This window comes from Alligator mississippiensis, chromosome 14 (assembly GCF_030867095.1).
Source record: "Alligator mississippiensis isolate rAllMis1 chromosome 14, rAllMis1, whole genome shotgun sequence".
Lineage (NCBI taxonomy): Eukaryota > Metazoa > Chordata > Crocodylia > Alligatoridae > Alligator > Alligator mississippiensis.
Genome location: NC_081837.1, coordinates 3,796,273 through 3,813,069, shown reverse-complemented (window position 1 = coordinate 3,813,069; position 16,797 = coordinate 3,796,273). Strand labels below are relative to the sequence as shown.

The 16,797-nt window shown below is 41.3% G+C and overlaps 1 protein-coding gene across 3 annotated transcripts in view; it reads right to left on the bottom strand.

Moving 5' to 3' along the window:
- Window positions 1–16,797, bottom strand: part of MED13 (mediator complex subunit 13) — a 71,937-nt gene that overhangs the window by 29,789 nt on the left and 25,351 nt on the right. For 2 of the 3 annotated variants that reach the window (XM_014608063.3, XM_014608064.3), the window contains exons 4-8: window positions 7,793–7,938; window positions 6,664–6,861; window positions 4,256–4,450; window positions 1,317–1,482; window positions 928–1,038 (exon numbers count right to left, since the gene is read on the bottom strand). In XM_014608063.3, the coding sequence (XP_014463549.1) occupies window positions 928–1,038; window positions 1,317–1,482; window positions 4,256–4,450; window positions 6,664–6,861; window positions 7,793–7,938 (816 nt within the window). The remainder of the gene's footprint in view (window positions 1–927; window positions 1,039–1,316; window positions 1,483–4,255; window positions 4,451–6,663; window positions 6,862–7,792; window positions 7,939–16,797) is intronic. The other variant, XM_006265641.4, reaches the window with a different exon arrangement.

The following is a 16,797-nucleotide window of genomic DNA, read 5'->3' as shown; positions in this document are numbered from 1 at the left end:
TCTAAGCTACTACTAGAATTAAGGGGACTTAAATTCACTTTAAAGAAAAACCTGTTAATAGAGATGGTTTTATTTCCTTCAGAAGGCTTTTATCATGGATTTTAATGCAAAAGCTGTAGCGAACACATGCAAATTCAGACATACACAGGTTTTCTCCAGCAGCCAACTTTGTGTGGAAACAAGTGCCGCATAATGTCCAATTCTTAGGATAGCAGTGTTGCAAGCTCATCTACTCTACCAGCTAATGCTAATAACTTTTTCCCCAAAACAAAATCATCTCCTTTACAACCCTTGAGGATCCAGGCCACAGCAAATGGTTTTTCTAAGGCTTCTTTCCTCAATAGCTACCAAAAGCAGCGTGTGCACTGACCTAAGAATCCTAAACCAGTGGTTCCTAACCTTTTTGGGCCGCGGACCAGCAAACTGCAGACTGGCATACTGGGCTCTGTAAGTAACCGGCATACTGCGGGCCAGCAGCCAACCCTTTTTTATACTTAGTACAAAGTATAAAAAAGGGTTGGCTGCTGGTCCGCAGTATGCTGGTCACTTCTGGACTTCCAGTCCGGCAGCCAACCCTTCACGGCCCGGTACCAGGCTGTGGCTCGGGGGTTGGGAACCTCTATCCTAGACTCACACTAGAGACTGTGCAGGTTGTCCCTCTGGTGAGCTCAACCCAAGGTAGGCGGCCTGAGGAACTTGAAGCCAGAATACTCATGTGTACACTGAACTGTCAGGAGATCACTGTGCTGATCCATGCAAATAAAAGCTCATATATTACCCTCATCATAGGTGATTGCATAATAAGTTCAGGACACATATTCCCCCTGTGGTATAGACCTTTATTGCTTAAAATTGCCAAAATCTGCCACAAAAAATAAACCCTGCATAATTCTATCTACTTATTGGACTGCAGGTCTGCTGGGGTACCTTGAACAATTGCAATTTGTCCTCTGTGTGGCTTCAACAAAATCCCAGGAGGCTACTTTGTCAGCTGTCTCTTCATCGCATAAGCCATTTGATGTAGCAGAATACTTCCTCCTATAATCCAATATTGGGAAGTTAATTATTTTTTAAACTACAGGTCACATTACTTTTTCTTTAACCCTATGCCAAATCTTAATAGCAGCTGTGCGAACAAAATCAGTGCGCACTGATATTCAAAGTAAGTTTTTTTCCTTTGAAACGCTTCAAAATTAATAAAGCAAAACATATCTTTCTGACAATTTTTCTTCAAAACCCATTGCTTACAGCATAAGAGTTCTTCAGCTATATTTAATATATGGCATTTATCGCAGTTTCAGAAAGCTAGTACATACTTGTTCTGTGCTCTGTTCATATTGCATTCTTGCCAAACTCGATCCACCACCTGATTGGCTAGTTTTCTTGGGATTTTGCCACCATGGTGGCTAGTACTGTCAGAGCTAAAACCATCGGAAACGGAAGAAAACTTCACCCACTTCTGGGCGGACTGAGCATCAACTGCTAACAGAACCAAAAGGAGAAAAAAGGAAAGAAGAAGTATTTTAGGCAATTGGATAACATCACTCAAATAGCCATGACAACTCAAAATGTTTTTACACGCTGGCTGAAACAGAAGTCCTCTTTTGAACGATGCACCTTGTTAATTTTTTATTCCTAATTATAAATGCAAATCAGAGAAAATGTAGGCATACATGGGAGAAGCTCTAGCTAGTGACATGTGGTTTTGTCACACAGGAAATGATCATACATCATTTAAGACAAGTTCCCCTTTCCACCTGAATTTCTTCAGAAGAGATACTTGAGCATTTGTTTTCTCAACAGAATCTTGCCCCTCCGACAGGAACACTTTTTGAACCTCTCCACTAACTGTGGTTTTATTTTGTATTTTGCAATTGTATTAAGTCAACCCTGTGATCAATATGAAAAAGCAGGATTTAGCTCCTCTAAGGACAGGGCCCATCTCCGGGTAGACTCCCACCTTTGCTCAAGGAAAGAGGTCATGCCTGCATTTTAAAAAGAAGAGGTTTTGCTGGTGTTGCTTCTGGACTGCCATCATGTTTGCATGCGTTTCTTCATAAAACGTGGGTAAAGTCTTTTGCAGGACCCTAGGCACCACCTCCAATATTTTGATAGGCCTTCAGGTTCATAAGGTGCTCTCATTAAGTGCAGGTGAATAATTTCACCACTTTGCAGGAAGGAGGCCCCTTAGGCAAAGTCAGCATGGGAGGATAGGCATGCCACAGGTTTATAAATACATACATCAGAAATGGACATTTTAGGCTGTGCAGGGGAAAATGAAAGGGGTCCCATTCCCCAAGCTAGGTAAAACTAAAAATTAGAATAATACCAGTGGATAACCCAAATAAGCAATAGGATGGAGATAACCTAAAGTCTCTTCCATCAAATTCCATTGCTCGATGGAGAAAAATTCCGCTTCTCATAAGCCAGAGGGTAGATACTTGTATTCATTGCCAACAAGCTTCAAGTTCGAAAAAAATGACTTTAGTTGTGAAAAACTCAGTATCCCTTTGTTAACCCACTCCTTTGTGCAGAAGGTTTCTTGCTTCACCACAACCCTGAGGAAGTCATATGCAAAGCCATTTCTGTCACTAATTTAAACCATTACTTAAATCAGCAAGCAGGAAGCCTTCATTTAAATAATTGATTTTAACCTCATTTTGCATTGTACTAAGTTCTTTTCCTAAACAAAGGCTCATTTTCACAGGTTAATATAACCATTAGAGCACGTTTGCAACTAATCACAGCCTTTGCATAATGAGTGGTATTTTGTTAATGGCAGACGTACACTATCTATGCACATTTATTTGCTGTTACGTAGCTTTTTCTCATTTTTGTTCTCCAAGAAAATGAGGTGTTGAGTATGCGAGACAATTTCGTACTTGCAATGTGTCAAGCTGTCCTTGACAGAACTTGGACTTGTGCAAAAACAGAGAAAAACACTTTAAAACGCATATGACGAGTTTTAAGTGGGCTGCACACCCAAGAAGAGTTTAATCCAAACATTACCATTTTAGAAAGTTACCTGATTTACTCAGCAAACGAAGCATTAATGAAATGCCTGATTATATCTCCTCACCAGGGGCTAGATTTTCAAAAGGCATTTGAAAAGATGCCTTGTAGAGTTTTCAAAAGCACTACAGAAGTTCAGCAAGTTGATTTCAATGGGACATGCCTGGAGAGCAGATGCACAGGCACTTCTGAAGGGTGCCTTCTGGGATTCCACTGCTCGCTTAGGCACCTAAATACCTTTGAAAGAGTTGCCCCATGTTCAAGTTTTTATAATTAGTAGATCCCTTTCCCTTCCACCTGGCTTTTAAATGACAACCAGTTTTCCTGACTTTTCTACTCCCAATTGGTCTCAGACTTGACTGAACTAGTCCAATGGGGGGAAAAAAAAAATAAAAAAAACCTCTCTCTGCACCTGCCAGTTAAACTAAAACTAGAAGTAATCAAGGGGAAAAAAAAGCCAACAAAAAAAACTTTTCTGCACAACACTAGAGTGTAAATACCAGCCTCCGCTCATAGTATTTAGCTCCCATACTTGACATTTTATGTTAATTTTAAAAACAGGTTTAGAAAAACCATGCAATTTAAATATAAAATTAGATTTAAAAAAAAATCATTGATTTGTATCCACCCTAGCCAGAGGCATTCACAAATCTCAAAGAAATAACTCCTCGCTAGTTCCAGTTTGCCTGCTCCAACATACAACACAAAGGCATCGTAAAGATTGTCCCCAACAAACAAGTATAACTACATGTAGCAGAGCAGACAGAGCTGCTCTAAGACAAAAAACTATCCTGTAATCAGCCTACAAGGGTTGTGAAAAGGCTGGAAATACCACTTGTTATGTAATCCCAAACCCACGTGGCCAGGTTTCAGTTCTGAAAGCCACTCCCAAAACCAGAGCTTTCTAACTAAAATTCTGAGTACTGGGCAACAGCTCGTGGGCCAAAGCAATACTGAGGTTTTAAATATGATGACAGTCCCCAAATACTATTTTCATGCTAAACTGGGGAGTGGGGGGGGGCGAACTAGAAATTCAAAACAGTTCGAGAGGGAGGGAAATCACTCGTTATAATAATATACTAACAATTCTAGTATCACAGGGAGAATTACAGAACAATGTTTTGCCAATTACGAGTCAATGGTAGAGAGAGCTCGAAAGATTTTTCCGAACAGTTTGACAGTTACTTTAAAAGAAGAATATTCTCTTGAGGGTTTCTGTTTGAGAAAGGAATTAATACTGCACCTGTCTGAACTTCCTCTGGGGACGTAGGTGGAGTTAGAGTTACTGAAGACATGGCAGGATCTCTGGTGGTAGCAGGCACTTGGTGGACACCCAAGCAAGTAGTTGAACAATGAGAAGCCCCAACAGTACTAGGAGCAGGGATGTCTGTTTGAGGAACTAAGACAAAGCATGCTGGGTAGACCATTCGCACACCCGCTGGAAAAAAAAAAGGGGGGGGGGGGGAAAAATAACAAAACGCAAGTCATTGTATATCCAACTCCATTTAGGAATAGCCATGAGACCACTAGGAAGTTTTGTATTGTGTGCTTGCTAATAAAAAAGATACGATCACAATTCCAATTGTAGCTTTTACATTTTCCATGCAAAGCCTGTAAGAAGTCAGGAGCCCTGAAAACAATAATGTAGCTCTTTTCACTATTTTACAAGCAAGAAACCTTTCTATGAATAGTCACATTGTTGCAAGTTTGATCTTTTGTATGTAATTATGTTGATATAAGCACTGCAATACTGACAGCTCTTCAAATGTGTCCCAATGAAATCCAAACACGTGTGCATAGGTGTCTCCAGCCACGTGAGCTAGCTGCACCCCCTTTACTAGCTACCCTTGATCAAAATTAATATTCCTTCAACTGTTATCCTAAATGCACGTTACTTGCCAGTCATTCAACGCAAATGTATTCAATAGTTTCTCCAATAAAGCAGTCTCCTTCACCTACAAGACTCTTTGCCGTCGTCTTCATAATTTCTATTCCACTTTGCACAAGCAGGCAGGTTATACATACCGGCAGCATGGTGCAGTGTTGTTCATGATGCAGAGTGTTGTTTTGATGGAAGCCTCTTAATTCTACTTCCTTCCTTTCCTGTCTTTACCAGCTCCCACCCTCATCCCCCCAGTACACTCCTCTCCCCATTAGGCCCTTCTGTGCTACCACGAAGGAAACAATTAACTTCAGGAGGAAACCTTAAGGCTTTTGTGAGGGTTCAGCTTTGCAAAAAGAAAATCACTTATCTGCACTGGTTTAATTGCAAAGTTAAGGGGTTTTTTCCTCCACTTTTTCCCTTACTCTTTTTAAATAGTGGGAAATAATGAGAAGTTACCTTCTGTGGCTAGCTTCCAGGAAAAAGACTGAGCCAAAAGATGGGTTCTAACACACGCTATCATTAATTTAGACTGTATGCCATCTATATTACAATATTTTTTTCTACAAAAATTCAACTTCCTCTAAAACTTCATAAAGCAAGGTTCAGGACAAGGTACATTTCATGGTGGAACCATAAAGAGAGACTTTGATTATAAGTTACTTGGCTAAAAAGGGCAGAGTGAGGGGAAGTAAAAGGTGATTGTCATTAATATCTTGCTCTCCTAGAAACCAAAATGTAGTTTCAGTGTTTCCCCAACTTTTATTGGCTACCAGATGATGTCAGACTATGGCTTCTGTTCATATACGGTACAGAAATTCAGAGACACCAGTGTAGAGTCCAATTAGGTTTCTGACTAAGGGTTCTGGCTGGTCAAATAGACCCTCTTCACATCCCAAATTGTCACACCAGGTACAAAAGAACGGTTAGTACTACAAAGACAATGGGCACTCTTTAAGCATCTCTTAAATCGCAAAACTGCACAGCCCAACAGGTGTGCGGCCCCCAGCCACTCCGAACTAGAAGCACTGTCAGCAGATCGAGGGACATGATTATGCCCCTCTACTCAGCACTGGGGAGGCCACATCTGGAGTCCTGCGTCCAGTTTTGGGCCCCCACTACAGAATGGATGTGGACAAATTGGAAGGAGTCCAGCGGAGGGCAACAAAAATGGTTAGGGGGCAGGGCACATGACGTATGAAGAGAGGCTGAGGGAACTGGGCTCATTTAGTCTAGCATAAAGAAGAGAGGATGGAGGGGGGATTGAATAGCAGCCTTCAACTACCGGAAGGGCAGATACAAAGAAGATGGAGCTAAACTGTTCTAGTGGTGGCAGATGCTAGAACAAGGAGCAGTGGTTTCAAGTTGCACCAAGAGAAGTTGAAGTTAGATATTAGGAAATCTCACTCACAGAGAGCATGGTAGTAAAACACTTGAACAGGTTACCCAGGGAGGTTGTGAAATTTTCATCCTTGGAGGTTTTTAAATCCAGCTTGACATAGCCTTGACTGGGATGATCTAGTTGGGGATGGTCCTGCTTTGAGCAGGGGATTAGGACTAGATGACCTCCTGATACACCTCCTAACCTGAATTTTCTATGATCCTATGGCATATTATTTACAGCAAAGAATAAAAGCTACCGGTGCAGAAACCTGTTACCATTAAAATGTCTTAGAGGACCATGGTTTACTTTGAAGAAGTAAACAAACCCCTAAGCGGCCTGATCATTTCAGTTAGGAAAACCAGCGACATTTGTTCATAATACACACCAACAAGGACTTCCACAGCAGCCAGAGAATCATCTTCCCAATCCATCTCTTCTTGTTTTTCCTCAGAGCCCTCCTTCAAGTTAGAGGTGATGGGATAGAACTGTTTCCATTCACCAATAAGCTTTTTTGTGGATGAGTCCGACAGCTTGAATGACTGTCCGGTGAGCGTGCCATTTAATCCAAAAGGACTTAGAATAACTTGAAATACAAAAAGAAATAGTTACTAAAAACATCCAGAGACCAGCCAGCACTATCTCCACAAGAATAAAGGTATCACCTTTTCAGCCAGCATCTACCACTAAATAACCCATTTTAAATTGACAGGTTAGCCTCACTACAGTGCAGTACAATATAAAGAACCCAATACCGACATCTTAGAGGAAGAATTTATTGTACCTCATTAAAATGTATATGTACTGAAAGACCAGGATGAGTTATAAAAGAATCAATGCATCATAACAGTAGTTAGAAATTAATCCACTTAAACATCTGTGACAGACAAATTTCATCATGAGTATGTAACTGTCTGCCTACGTGGCCAGTAAAGAAAGGTACTCAAATGAATTAAATGTCATCTAAAAGGCTGATTTAGCTTTTGTCCCAACACAATGTTAACTGCTGCCTTACACACCAGATGTAGTGGTCTCATTCGTTTGGCTACAATCGCTGGAACAAAAAGATGACATAGGTCAGACTTCCTGGTGGACGGTCTCGTCCGCATTGGGAAAGGTAGGTGTTAATCAGCAATGGGCACCAGCTTAACTGCAACTGTGCAGTTAAACTGCTTTGACAAAGGGCAAGTGTACAACAGGGTAAGTCGCATTCAGCGTCATTTTAGGAAGAGTGTTCATTTCACAGGCCTATTGTGCTGCCACGCAGGACAACGGGTTGCTGTCGGCAGTACAGGGGCCCACTCTCTAGGACAGGGGAACATTCAAACATACAGCACGTTGGCTAGACTCAGGCCCAAGAGCTCAGACTCACAGCCAAGGGCTGGTGCTAGAAAGGAAAGAGCTGAGGAGGGATGCATACCTAGCTTTTCTGCTCCTTTTCCTTCCTCTTTGGCATAACCCCATGTTTAGATGAGCTCAGAAGGAAGCCATGATGAACAAAAAACCAAAACACCTACCTTGAAAAGGGCTGTTTGACTGCTGAGCCAGAGTGAGGTGCTCCTCGCTAAGCAGGTACACAGGTTGATGCTGACTGATTTCCACACTGGTGCAGACATTGCTGTCCCCATGCAAGAAAAAGGTGAAGGAGCAGGACAAGTGCTCACTGGGAACAAAGAAGGAGAAACATTACTTAAGTACAGATACAACTGCTAAGATTTGAGATTGATTCGGGGACACCATTTATCTTTGCTAATGAGCATCTTGGTCTTCAATAAAGCATTCACAATCCTTCAAGTAAACTGTGACCTTTCGCAGTGCTCTTACAATATCCAAAAGGGCTTCTAGTATAAAACAAAAAGATCACAAAAAGAAAAAGGAACAACCAAACCCCATGCACTTCACCTTTCAAAAAGGCTTTGATCACCACGAAACAAGAGATGGAAACTTAATTCTAACAACACTCCTTTACAGATCACCTTTAAACAAATCTATAAGAACCTTACAGTCAAAGTTGTAGCAATATTGATATAAAGCTTCCAAAACGTACGTGCACATGCGCATGCACACACACACACACCCACACACCCCTACTACTGCAATATCCAAACATTGCTATTCTTTGGAGTGCTGAATTCAAAAGCACTCACAATCTCCTCTTACACACATCCTACTTAAGCAATCCCGATGAACTTTAAATTGGGAATACTGGCCATAGGGATTTTTAGAAAGCAGGGCTGTCCAACTTCTAAACAGCCAGGGGCAGCATGACACAGGCTGCGCTGATGTGAGCCATGGGCCCAGACGCCACACACCATCCTTACTGCACCCCAAGTGTAGGGACTCCCTGTGCCACCCCTTCCCACTCCTGCACCACACACATGGTTGGCCCCCACCTCAGCTCCCTCCCTGCATCATGCTGACTGTCCCATCCATCCCACCTCCATGGTGGGAGTAGGAGACAAAGGCTGAAGAAGGGACAGGAGCCTAGAGACCCCAGCAGTGACAGGAGGATAGGACTCAGGAGTAGTCCCATATTAACCCCTTTCAAGCCACCATTTGGACAGCCCTCCTTTAAAGCAAAGTTTAAACTTCCCAGTTTGAAATTTCAATAGCACTTCTTTGGCACACCATAAAATTCTTTCAAAAAAATCTCATCCGCAGATTCCTAAAGCCTCTCTTGCTATTAAAACCTAATTTTCCCATTTATGCACAAAAAATACTACCAATAAAGTTATATAATAAAGTGACAAATTATCAAACAAAAACCATTATAGGAACTCTGTCTTATTTATGATGCATCAGGGATCTAACCCTACTTGCTCAATGCAAGCTGAATAGAGAGAGACTTGGAAACTTAAAATTAGTATATAAAATTCTGTAAAGCAGCGATAGATAATAAATGTTTAAGTACCCTCTTAATACAACTCAATGAAGTAGAGAAACACTGATTATGTAATGGCAATACTCAATACTTAAGGAAAAAACTATCAAGCATTATGGATTGTTGGTTTTCAGAAATGAAACAGAAACTTTCACCCACACAGATCAGTATTTGGAGCCTCTCTTTTTTTTTTTTTTTTTTTTAAATAATCCACCCAATAGAAGCTTAATATTGAAGATTTTTTCTTTGGTCACTCTTCCTCCACACACAGCTACTTGATCAGGATTAAAATTACTAATTTCAATGCTGGTCTGAAGCAAAATAAGCAAAGAAAACAATTGTAATTACAATGGTAATTAGGAACAGCAGATACCTGGCTTATACAAGTACTGGTATACACCAGTTCCTATGTTCCTGTAGTCATAGGAAAGCTATGTGCGACACACCCAGATCACATAGGTTCTTCATGTAGGATACACTGACCTGACCGTAATTCATTGTCAAAGAGACAAGACAATCCAAGCCAAACAAATTCCAAGAGAGGATAAGGAAAGGAGAAGTGTGTCTGGGCAGATCCAAGGACTGATGTCTCCATTAGACATTGTTCTAGCAACCACTTAACTGCATCTATTTTTTTTTTTTTTTTGATCAAGGTCATTTTTCTATTCATTAGGAGATGGATAGTTAAATAGAAGATGTGGAAGAATACAGCAAAACTCCCCACCCCATCTACTGCATAGAGTGGATTGGATTTCCTGAAGCCTATCTCAAACAGTCCATTTGCTCCTACACTGGCTACCCCAAAAATGCAGAAAAAGTTGGTTAAATACTAACACATTACATGAGGGACGCATCATTTCTATTATCATGACTGGCAAACGGGTCACAAACACTGAAAAGAATCTATGACAGTAAATGTTCCTAACACCGAACTAAAGTAGTAACCATTTTTGTTTGAGAGTTGTTGGATCTGTGGGATCTAATCCAACAGTGCAGAGTGCAAGACCATGCACTTAGGGACTACTAAGAATTACCAATATAAACTGGGAACTCAGATGGAGAGGGAACAGCAAGACCTGGGTGTTTAAGTTGATCACAGGGGGACTGTGAACCACTAATTTTAAAACAACCAAGAAAAAAAGGCTTAAAATCACAGCATCTGACAATTCACAGCACCTGTCTTGCCTCTCTGAACCAGTCAGTCTCTAAGGTGCCACCTGGACTTATTTTCTGTTTGACTTTAAGACTAGCACGGCTGACCACCTCTACGCTCCTAAGATGCAAGTTATTTCCAGTAAGACGGGGCAGCAGTAGTCACTGTACGAGACACTTGTGAGACCTCACTGGAATACTGCATCCCCGCAAACAAGAAAGATTAATTCAGACAGAAAAAGGTGCAGTGAAGGGCTACAAAGATAAACCTATGGAGAGGAGATTACAAGAGCTTGGCTTGTTCAGGCTAGTAAAAGGAAAGCTAACGAGAGGCAGGATTGCTTTATCCAAATACACTGCGAGAAGCAACACAAGGAAGGGAGAATGGCTACTTTATGCTAAAAGACAATGCTAGCATATAAACAAATGAGTATAAGATGGCCAGGAATAAAATTCAGGACTGAAACTGGAAGGTTTCTTGCTGCCCAACCAGTGAGGTTCTAGGATCTCCCATTTACAGCAGCTGGAACTACTTGACGACTTGAAGGGACAGGCCTAGAGGGCAACTCCTAAGAAAATACTGAGCAGTCATGACAGTGTGGAAGGGACACATTCAGAATTTGAGTGTACACATTATCTTAAAGGGCAACAACCAGAGGAACAAGAGAACCAACACCAACAGATAGCTAATTAGCATAATCTTTTATAATGATCCAGCTCTAGGCAATAAGCTCCTGAAAGAACACAGCGTCACTCTGGAATCCCAATAAACCTACCTCTTACAACTTAACGAAGATGACGTTTGAGTTAAATATCCTCAGGAGCTGCTTAAGTCCCAGTAAAACAAGCAGTCAATGCCAACTTGGCATACTGGGACTGAGAAATAATGAACGTAAAACACCTATTTGAAGACTGTGGAGACAGCGTATTGAATCATACAGGGCCTCTCCGCTTCTCTTATCCAAGTGTCTTTTATAAATGCATATCAGATAACATTTTAAAATACACCCAAATGTAGACCGGGCAAGTTAAATTTGAAATCACATTAAGATGCATGAAAGGAGAAAACTTATGCATTTACCCGGCCAGCTAACAAGTTAAAGTAAAGCTCGTCCCAGTACTGCAACAATAAGGTTTTGAAGTGGGTTAGCCAATACATTGTAAAAATATACCTTGTACCTATGTAGACAGGCCCTTAGTAATCCCTTATCAAGTTGCTCAAAGTGTGAAGGGTAGCTGTCCGTAATGGTACTAACAGCCAATATAACACTTTCTGTGACACTGGAGTATCACAATAATGTAAGTGTGCCAAATGTTTAGGGGTACAGGTTGTAGCCGTGTTGGTCTAAGGACATAAGCAGACTAGGTTCTTTGGGTAAAAGTAATATCTTTTATTAGACCAACTCAAATAGCAAGCTTTCAGGCACAAACACCCTTCGTCAAGCTAAGGAAGCATCATTACTGGGACAACGAGGGATGCTTCCTCAGCCTGACAAAGGGTGTTTGTGCCCAGAAGCTTGCTATGTGAGTTGGTCTAATAAAAGATATCACCTTTACCCAAAGAACCTTGTCTGTTCAACGTTTCGAGTACCAAAACCAATCTTAAGAATAGAAGAGGAGCAATTTTCTCCCACTTCTCTGGAGTAAAAGTACTGCTTCCTGCCTCTAACTGCTCCGAGAAGGCTCCTCAAAGAGACAAAGATTCATAGTCATGTCATTTAGAAGGACATGGTCCTTCAAGCTGCCCAGAGCTCAAGAACAACAAAAGAAAATGAATTTGTGCTGGGAGGCAGCCTTCACTAAGCACAGAAAAAGGAGAGAGAGAGAAGCAGCCACATCACTTTAACAGCCGCGTTACCGCTAAAAGAAGGTGAAAGTTTGCAGCTGCTGTCACAGTGCACATGGCAACAGCTGAAGACAGCTTCAAGACCAGAGAAACCTGGTTTTTTCATCCACACCTGAAGGGTGAGTGAAGTGTGGTGAAATCCATCCCAACTGTAACAATGTTAATACAACAAGGGAAGATAAAAAAAGATGCTAGTAGCCACATCAAGGGGCACGGCTCTTGAAGTCATCTTGTAGAGGAGTACAGCACAATTCACGCACAGCTGCAATTAAAATACTGCCGCTAACGATGGGGCGTGTTTTGCTGATCATGCAGGATTAAAACGTTCTGTAAAACGTAGCTGGTCCCCAACCCTGAAGCCTTACCAAGGGAGCTGGATGTCGGACCGACAAGCACTCAAATGTCTTCTGGAGACAAATTAACCTTGTCTTGTTTTTAAAATGCATCTCTAGCTTGAACTGCAAAAGTAAAGAGTTTTAGGAAGATAAATAGAATAAAAATCTTCTCATTAACTGGTCACCCTGTCTCCTGTGCTCTAAGCCTTTATAATCATGACCAACTGCACGTTTTTGCACATTTAATATCACTAATTTCTGACAAATTAATAGCTACCTAGAACCTGAATATTCCAGAAGCAATATCAAATGTTCATGAAAACCCTACAGAACACTTACAAAAGAAGTGCTATGAAAAGGGTACCTAAAATCTCAAGGGAAGGTCTTTGAAAAGCCATCTCTGATTACAAAGACTTTGTGCTGAGAGCCAAGATACGGGATGGCTCTCTAGGGCTGCAGTTCCCAAAGCAAGGGTTAAGAGCCTTACAAAGCTCCCAATTCCCCTGTGCCGACAATTAGAAGGGAAGAGGGGCTTATTGCACCTCAGCTGCTTTGGGGTAACTGCCACTGGACCCACAATTGCCCCATGATAAATTGACACATGCACTGGGCAACTTAGCTAATCCAGAGCAGTTTACTTCTGAATGAAATAGGGCTCTCATCTCTGGTGTAAAACCAGGCATAGGGTCAGTTATGAATCAGCTGAGGTATGGTTATGTCCCTGCCTCCACTTAACTGTTGGCAAAGGGACAGTGACTGCTGTACGGAGGTGGCACAAAATAACAGGCTTGTAAAAATGGTCACAACAGGGAAGTTTGGGAACTGCTGCTTTAGAAAATTTTGCTAACTGGGTATCATGATCTCAAATTAAAAAAAAAAATCCTAGTGAAAAACAATGTATTTTTATTGAAAGTTAGAACAGTGACAGAATTCCAGTTTTCTACTTTCTAAAGATCAACTGTTTCAGAAGATCAGCTGTTAGTATGGGAGGGGACACATCCCCTTAAGTCTTGGTTGAATCCTCCCAAGTTTACAAGCTTGCCCCTTAAAAAAATTCCCCCATTTCCCAACCTCAGTGACTCACACCATAGTCAAAAGAGTTTTAACAAGGCAGACAAGACAGGACTCCTTTCAGATCCTATTAAATATGCTTCTTAATTTGCCATGAAGTGATGCTCTTAAGGAGTTAACGCCTTGGGCTTCCCCCAAGGAAGCTACACCATCACTGCAATGCAACCAATCCCTGCTGAAGGATTCACAATAGGCCTGAAATGATTAAACTGGGGGTTACAGTGTAGCAACAAAGAACCAATTTTTTCTGTATCGTAATTTGCCCCTTCTTATTGCAAGTTATTCCTAATAATTCTCTGCTAGAGGGCAAAACCATATTACAGTAGCCTGCGTTTCTTTGTTCCCTTTTCTTCTCAATACCTTGGGCATTACTCTGCATAATCCTATTAACCTGGCAAGGTTCTATATTTAATTAGTAAATTATGATGGCGCCCACAATCTCAGCTCTCAACTCACTCAAAAAAGAGCCAAACAAAAAAAGTAAGCTTTCTGCCCTCCTCTTTACAGGGGTCCGAGGTATTTGACCTTTCATTGAGATTGCACTGGCACGCCTCTAGGATATTAACCACAAGAACCCATGCAGAAATTACCATGAATATCAGAACTACTACAACTGGATGTAGGAAGCCAGGTACAAGCTAAAACTTACTTTTAATTATTTTCAAATGATATCAAGTAGCACCCAGAAACGACACCCACTACAGAGAATTAAGCACAGGTGTTTATGTCCAGAAAAACTGGTGCTTAAAATGAGCTCCTGAATTTTACAATAGCTGGTAATACAATGGATTCTCTTTCTAGCTTCCGGATCCAGTACTTTGAGCATATGCTCTAGGGAGATTCTGTATTTCTTTTGAAAATATCTAAGCATTTTCCACATTTTATTTGTATAAATTATCCAAAACACAAGTTTATAAGCTACAGGATGTTTAGATTGGTACTAGTTTTTCTTAGCAAAGTCTGGCAAGGCTTATTTAAAAGAGAATCATGTCCAAAAATCAATTAGAGGGCAGAATAAAGAATTTACAAGCCACAGTATTTGACAGGGATGTAGAAACAAATGACTAACATCCTGTCTCAAAATGACTTCAACAGCAAAGGATCCAGCCAGTCAAGAAAGCTAATTTTAAAAAGGTTGTAACTTTGGGTTTTTTAATATCCATTTTGGATTTCCTTAAAGTTTTTCAATGACCAGAAAACACACAGAGACCATGTCCCCGTTAGTCAAAGCATTTGTAAGCACGTATTCATTGATATACGCATAAAGCACCTTGCAGTTTTATCAAGTGTTAGACCTTCTCTATCTGGGATTTTCCCCCCCAGTATAGCCTCAAGTGTGCACTTAAAACTGAATTAACACCGAAGAGCCCACATGACCCAGTATAAGAGCAGTTTTATAACTATCCACATAAGGATAGGGGGAGGGTTAAAACAATCCAACTTTCCATGTAGACAAGGCCTTCATTCACTGAAATAAATCACAGACTCCACGTCATGGCTCGCCACAAGCAGACTGGTTATGTGCTTTTGTTCAGTTCACCCCAATTTGCTCTAATGCCAACACTGCCCTTTAGTTTAAACATTTCTTCCTCCTCCTCCTCGGTGTTTGTCCACCTCCCTCACGTACTTAACCTCCGTCATCCTGTGATTAACTTGCACGCCCAAAAGTCTTTTTCCTCCTCAACTGTTTCTACCTGATGATCTTGTGGTCTATACCTGAAGTTTTGGCTATTAGTCCAAACGAACAACCTTGTATTTTGTAGTACAGTTTCATCTTGTATCTGTCACTCCAGACCTCACGGTCTTCCAGCTATTTCTGTAGGATATTCCACTCCTTCATATTAAGAAGACCTCTCTATAATCAGCAGCAAAGCTAATGGGCATACTCTCGCTTGGGTGAGCCAAGTTCATTACTAAGCAATATTAAACGAGATCGGTTGTAAGACTGTTCCTGGAGGAGCTCCTCTAGTCACCTCCCTCCAACCTGATAGTTCCCCTTTTAACATTACCAACAGTTGTCTTCCCTTCAACCAGTTCCTCACTCACTTCACATTTCCTCTGTAATCCCTAACCTGTCCAGCTCCACTGATAATTTTCCTTAAAGCACTCTATCAAACAGTTTACTGACAAGTCCCCCTTCTCAAAAATAGGTAATGCCCTTGCTTTTCTCCCATTATTTGTTAGCACTCTTATCTTAACCAACTGATTAACAATTCACAACCCTGCTGGCGACCTTGTTGATCTGCCCAGCATTTACAGCTGTAACTTGTAAGAGGGACAAATTTTTGGCGCACAGACTACAGGGTCGCACAGTAATCCTCAATGAAAGCTCTTTCCAGAGATAAAGTACTCTCACATTTTATAGCTTCACACCACTGACTTCAGAGGCCTGCCCCTCTAGTTCAGCTCTGACACTCCCCTTCGCCACAGAACGCTGATTTTCAGATTGCGCCGGGGCCTAACTCCTGCCACCATGCCGATTCATTCTGGGCGACCACAAAAATAAACTGAAGACGGCGTCTGCATGCCTGGCTGCACACGTGAACGCTTTAGATTTCAAAAGCAGTACTGGATCAGTACTTTTGCTCACACTTGGTTTACAGCATGAAGCTTCTCTGTACAGTCAGAAGGGTCAGAATTAGACATGGATAAATGAAGACTTAGATTTTGCAGGGCACAAATCTCTCTCAATGATGAAGCCTGATTCCGTGTCCTTTAGGAAGATTTTACAGTATCTATTGCCTACCCAAACTAGTGAGGATGAACACACTAGCTTTTCTGAAATAAATGAGGGGAGATGCCAGTAAAAGACTGGAGAAATGTTTCTGATGGAAAATGTCACAGCACTTTATAGATATGAAGGAGAGGGATATGGCCCCTCTCCTCTGATCTCTCCCTGTGGAAGTCAAGGATGTATGTATTTTCTTAGCAAACAGTTTCTCAGTAGTTTTAGGAAAAGGAGAGCCTCCATAAAAAGACATTACTGGTCTTGATGGCTAGGGACAGAAGTTACAGGTAGATCAGTACAACTGACTGGAAACTGGTTCAAATCTGTAACACAACACAACCTCAGTGCACATAAACTGCTTTCAAAATGGCTGAAACCAGTTTAAGATAAACCTGGATATAATATCAGACTTAACTGATTTAGGTTAAACTGGTTTAATGAACTTCTGTCCCAGATCCCCACCCAGACTCAAGTTAACTCTCAGTCCCCCAGCATCCCAGGATGCTTTG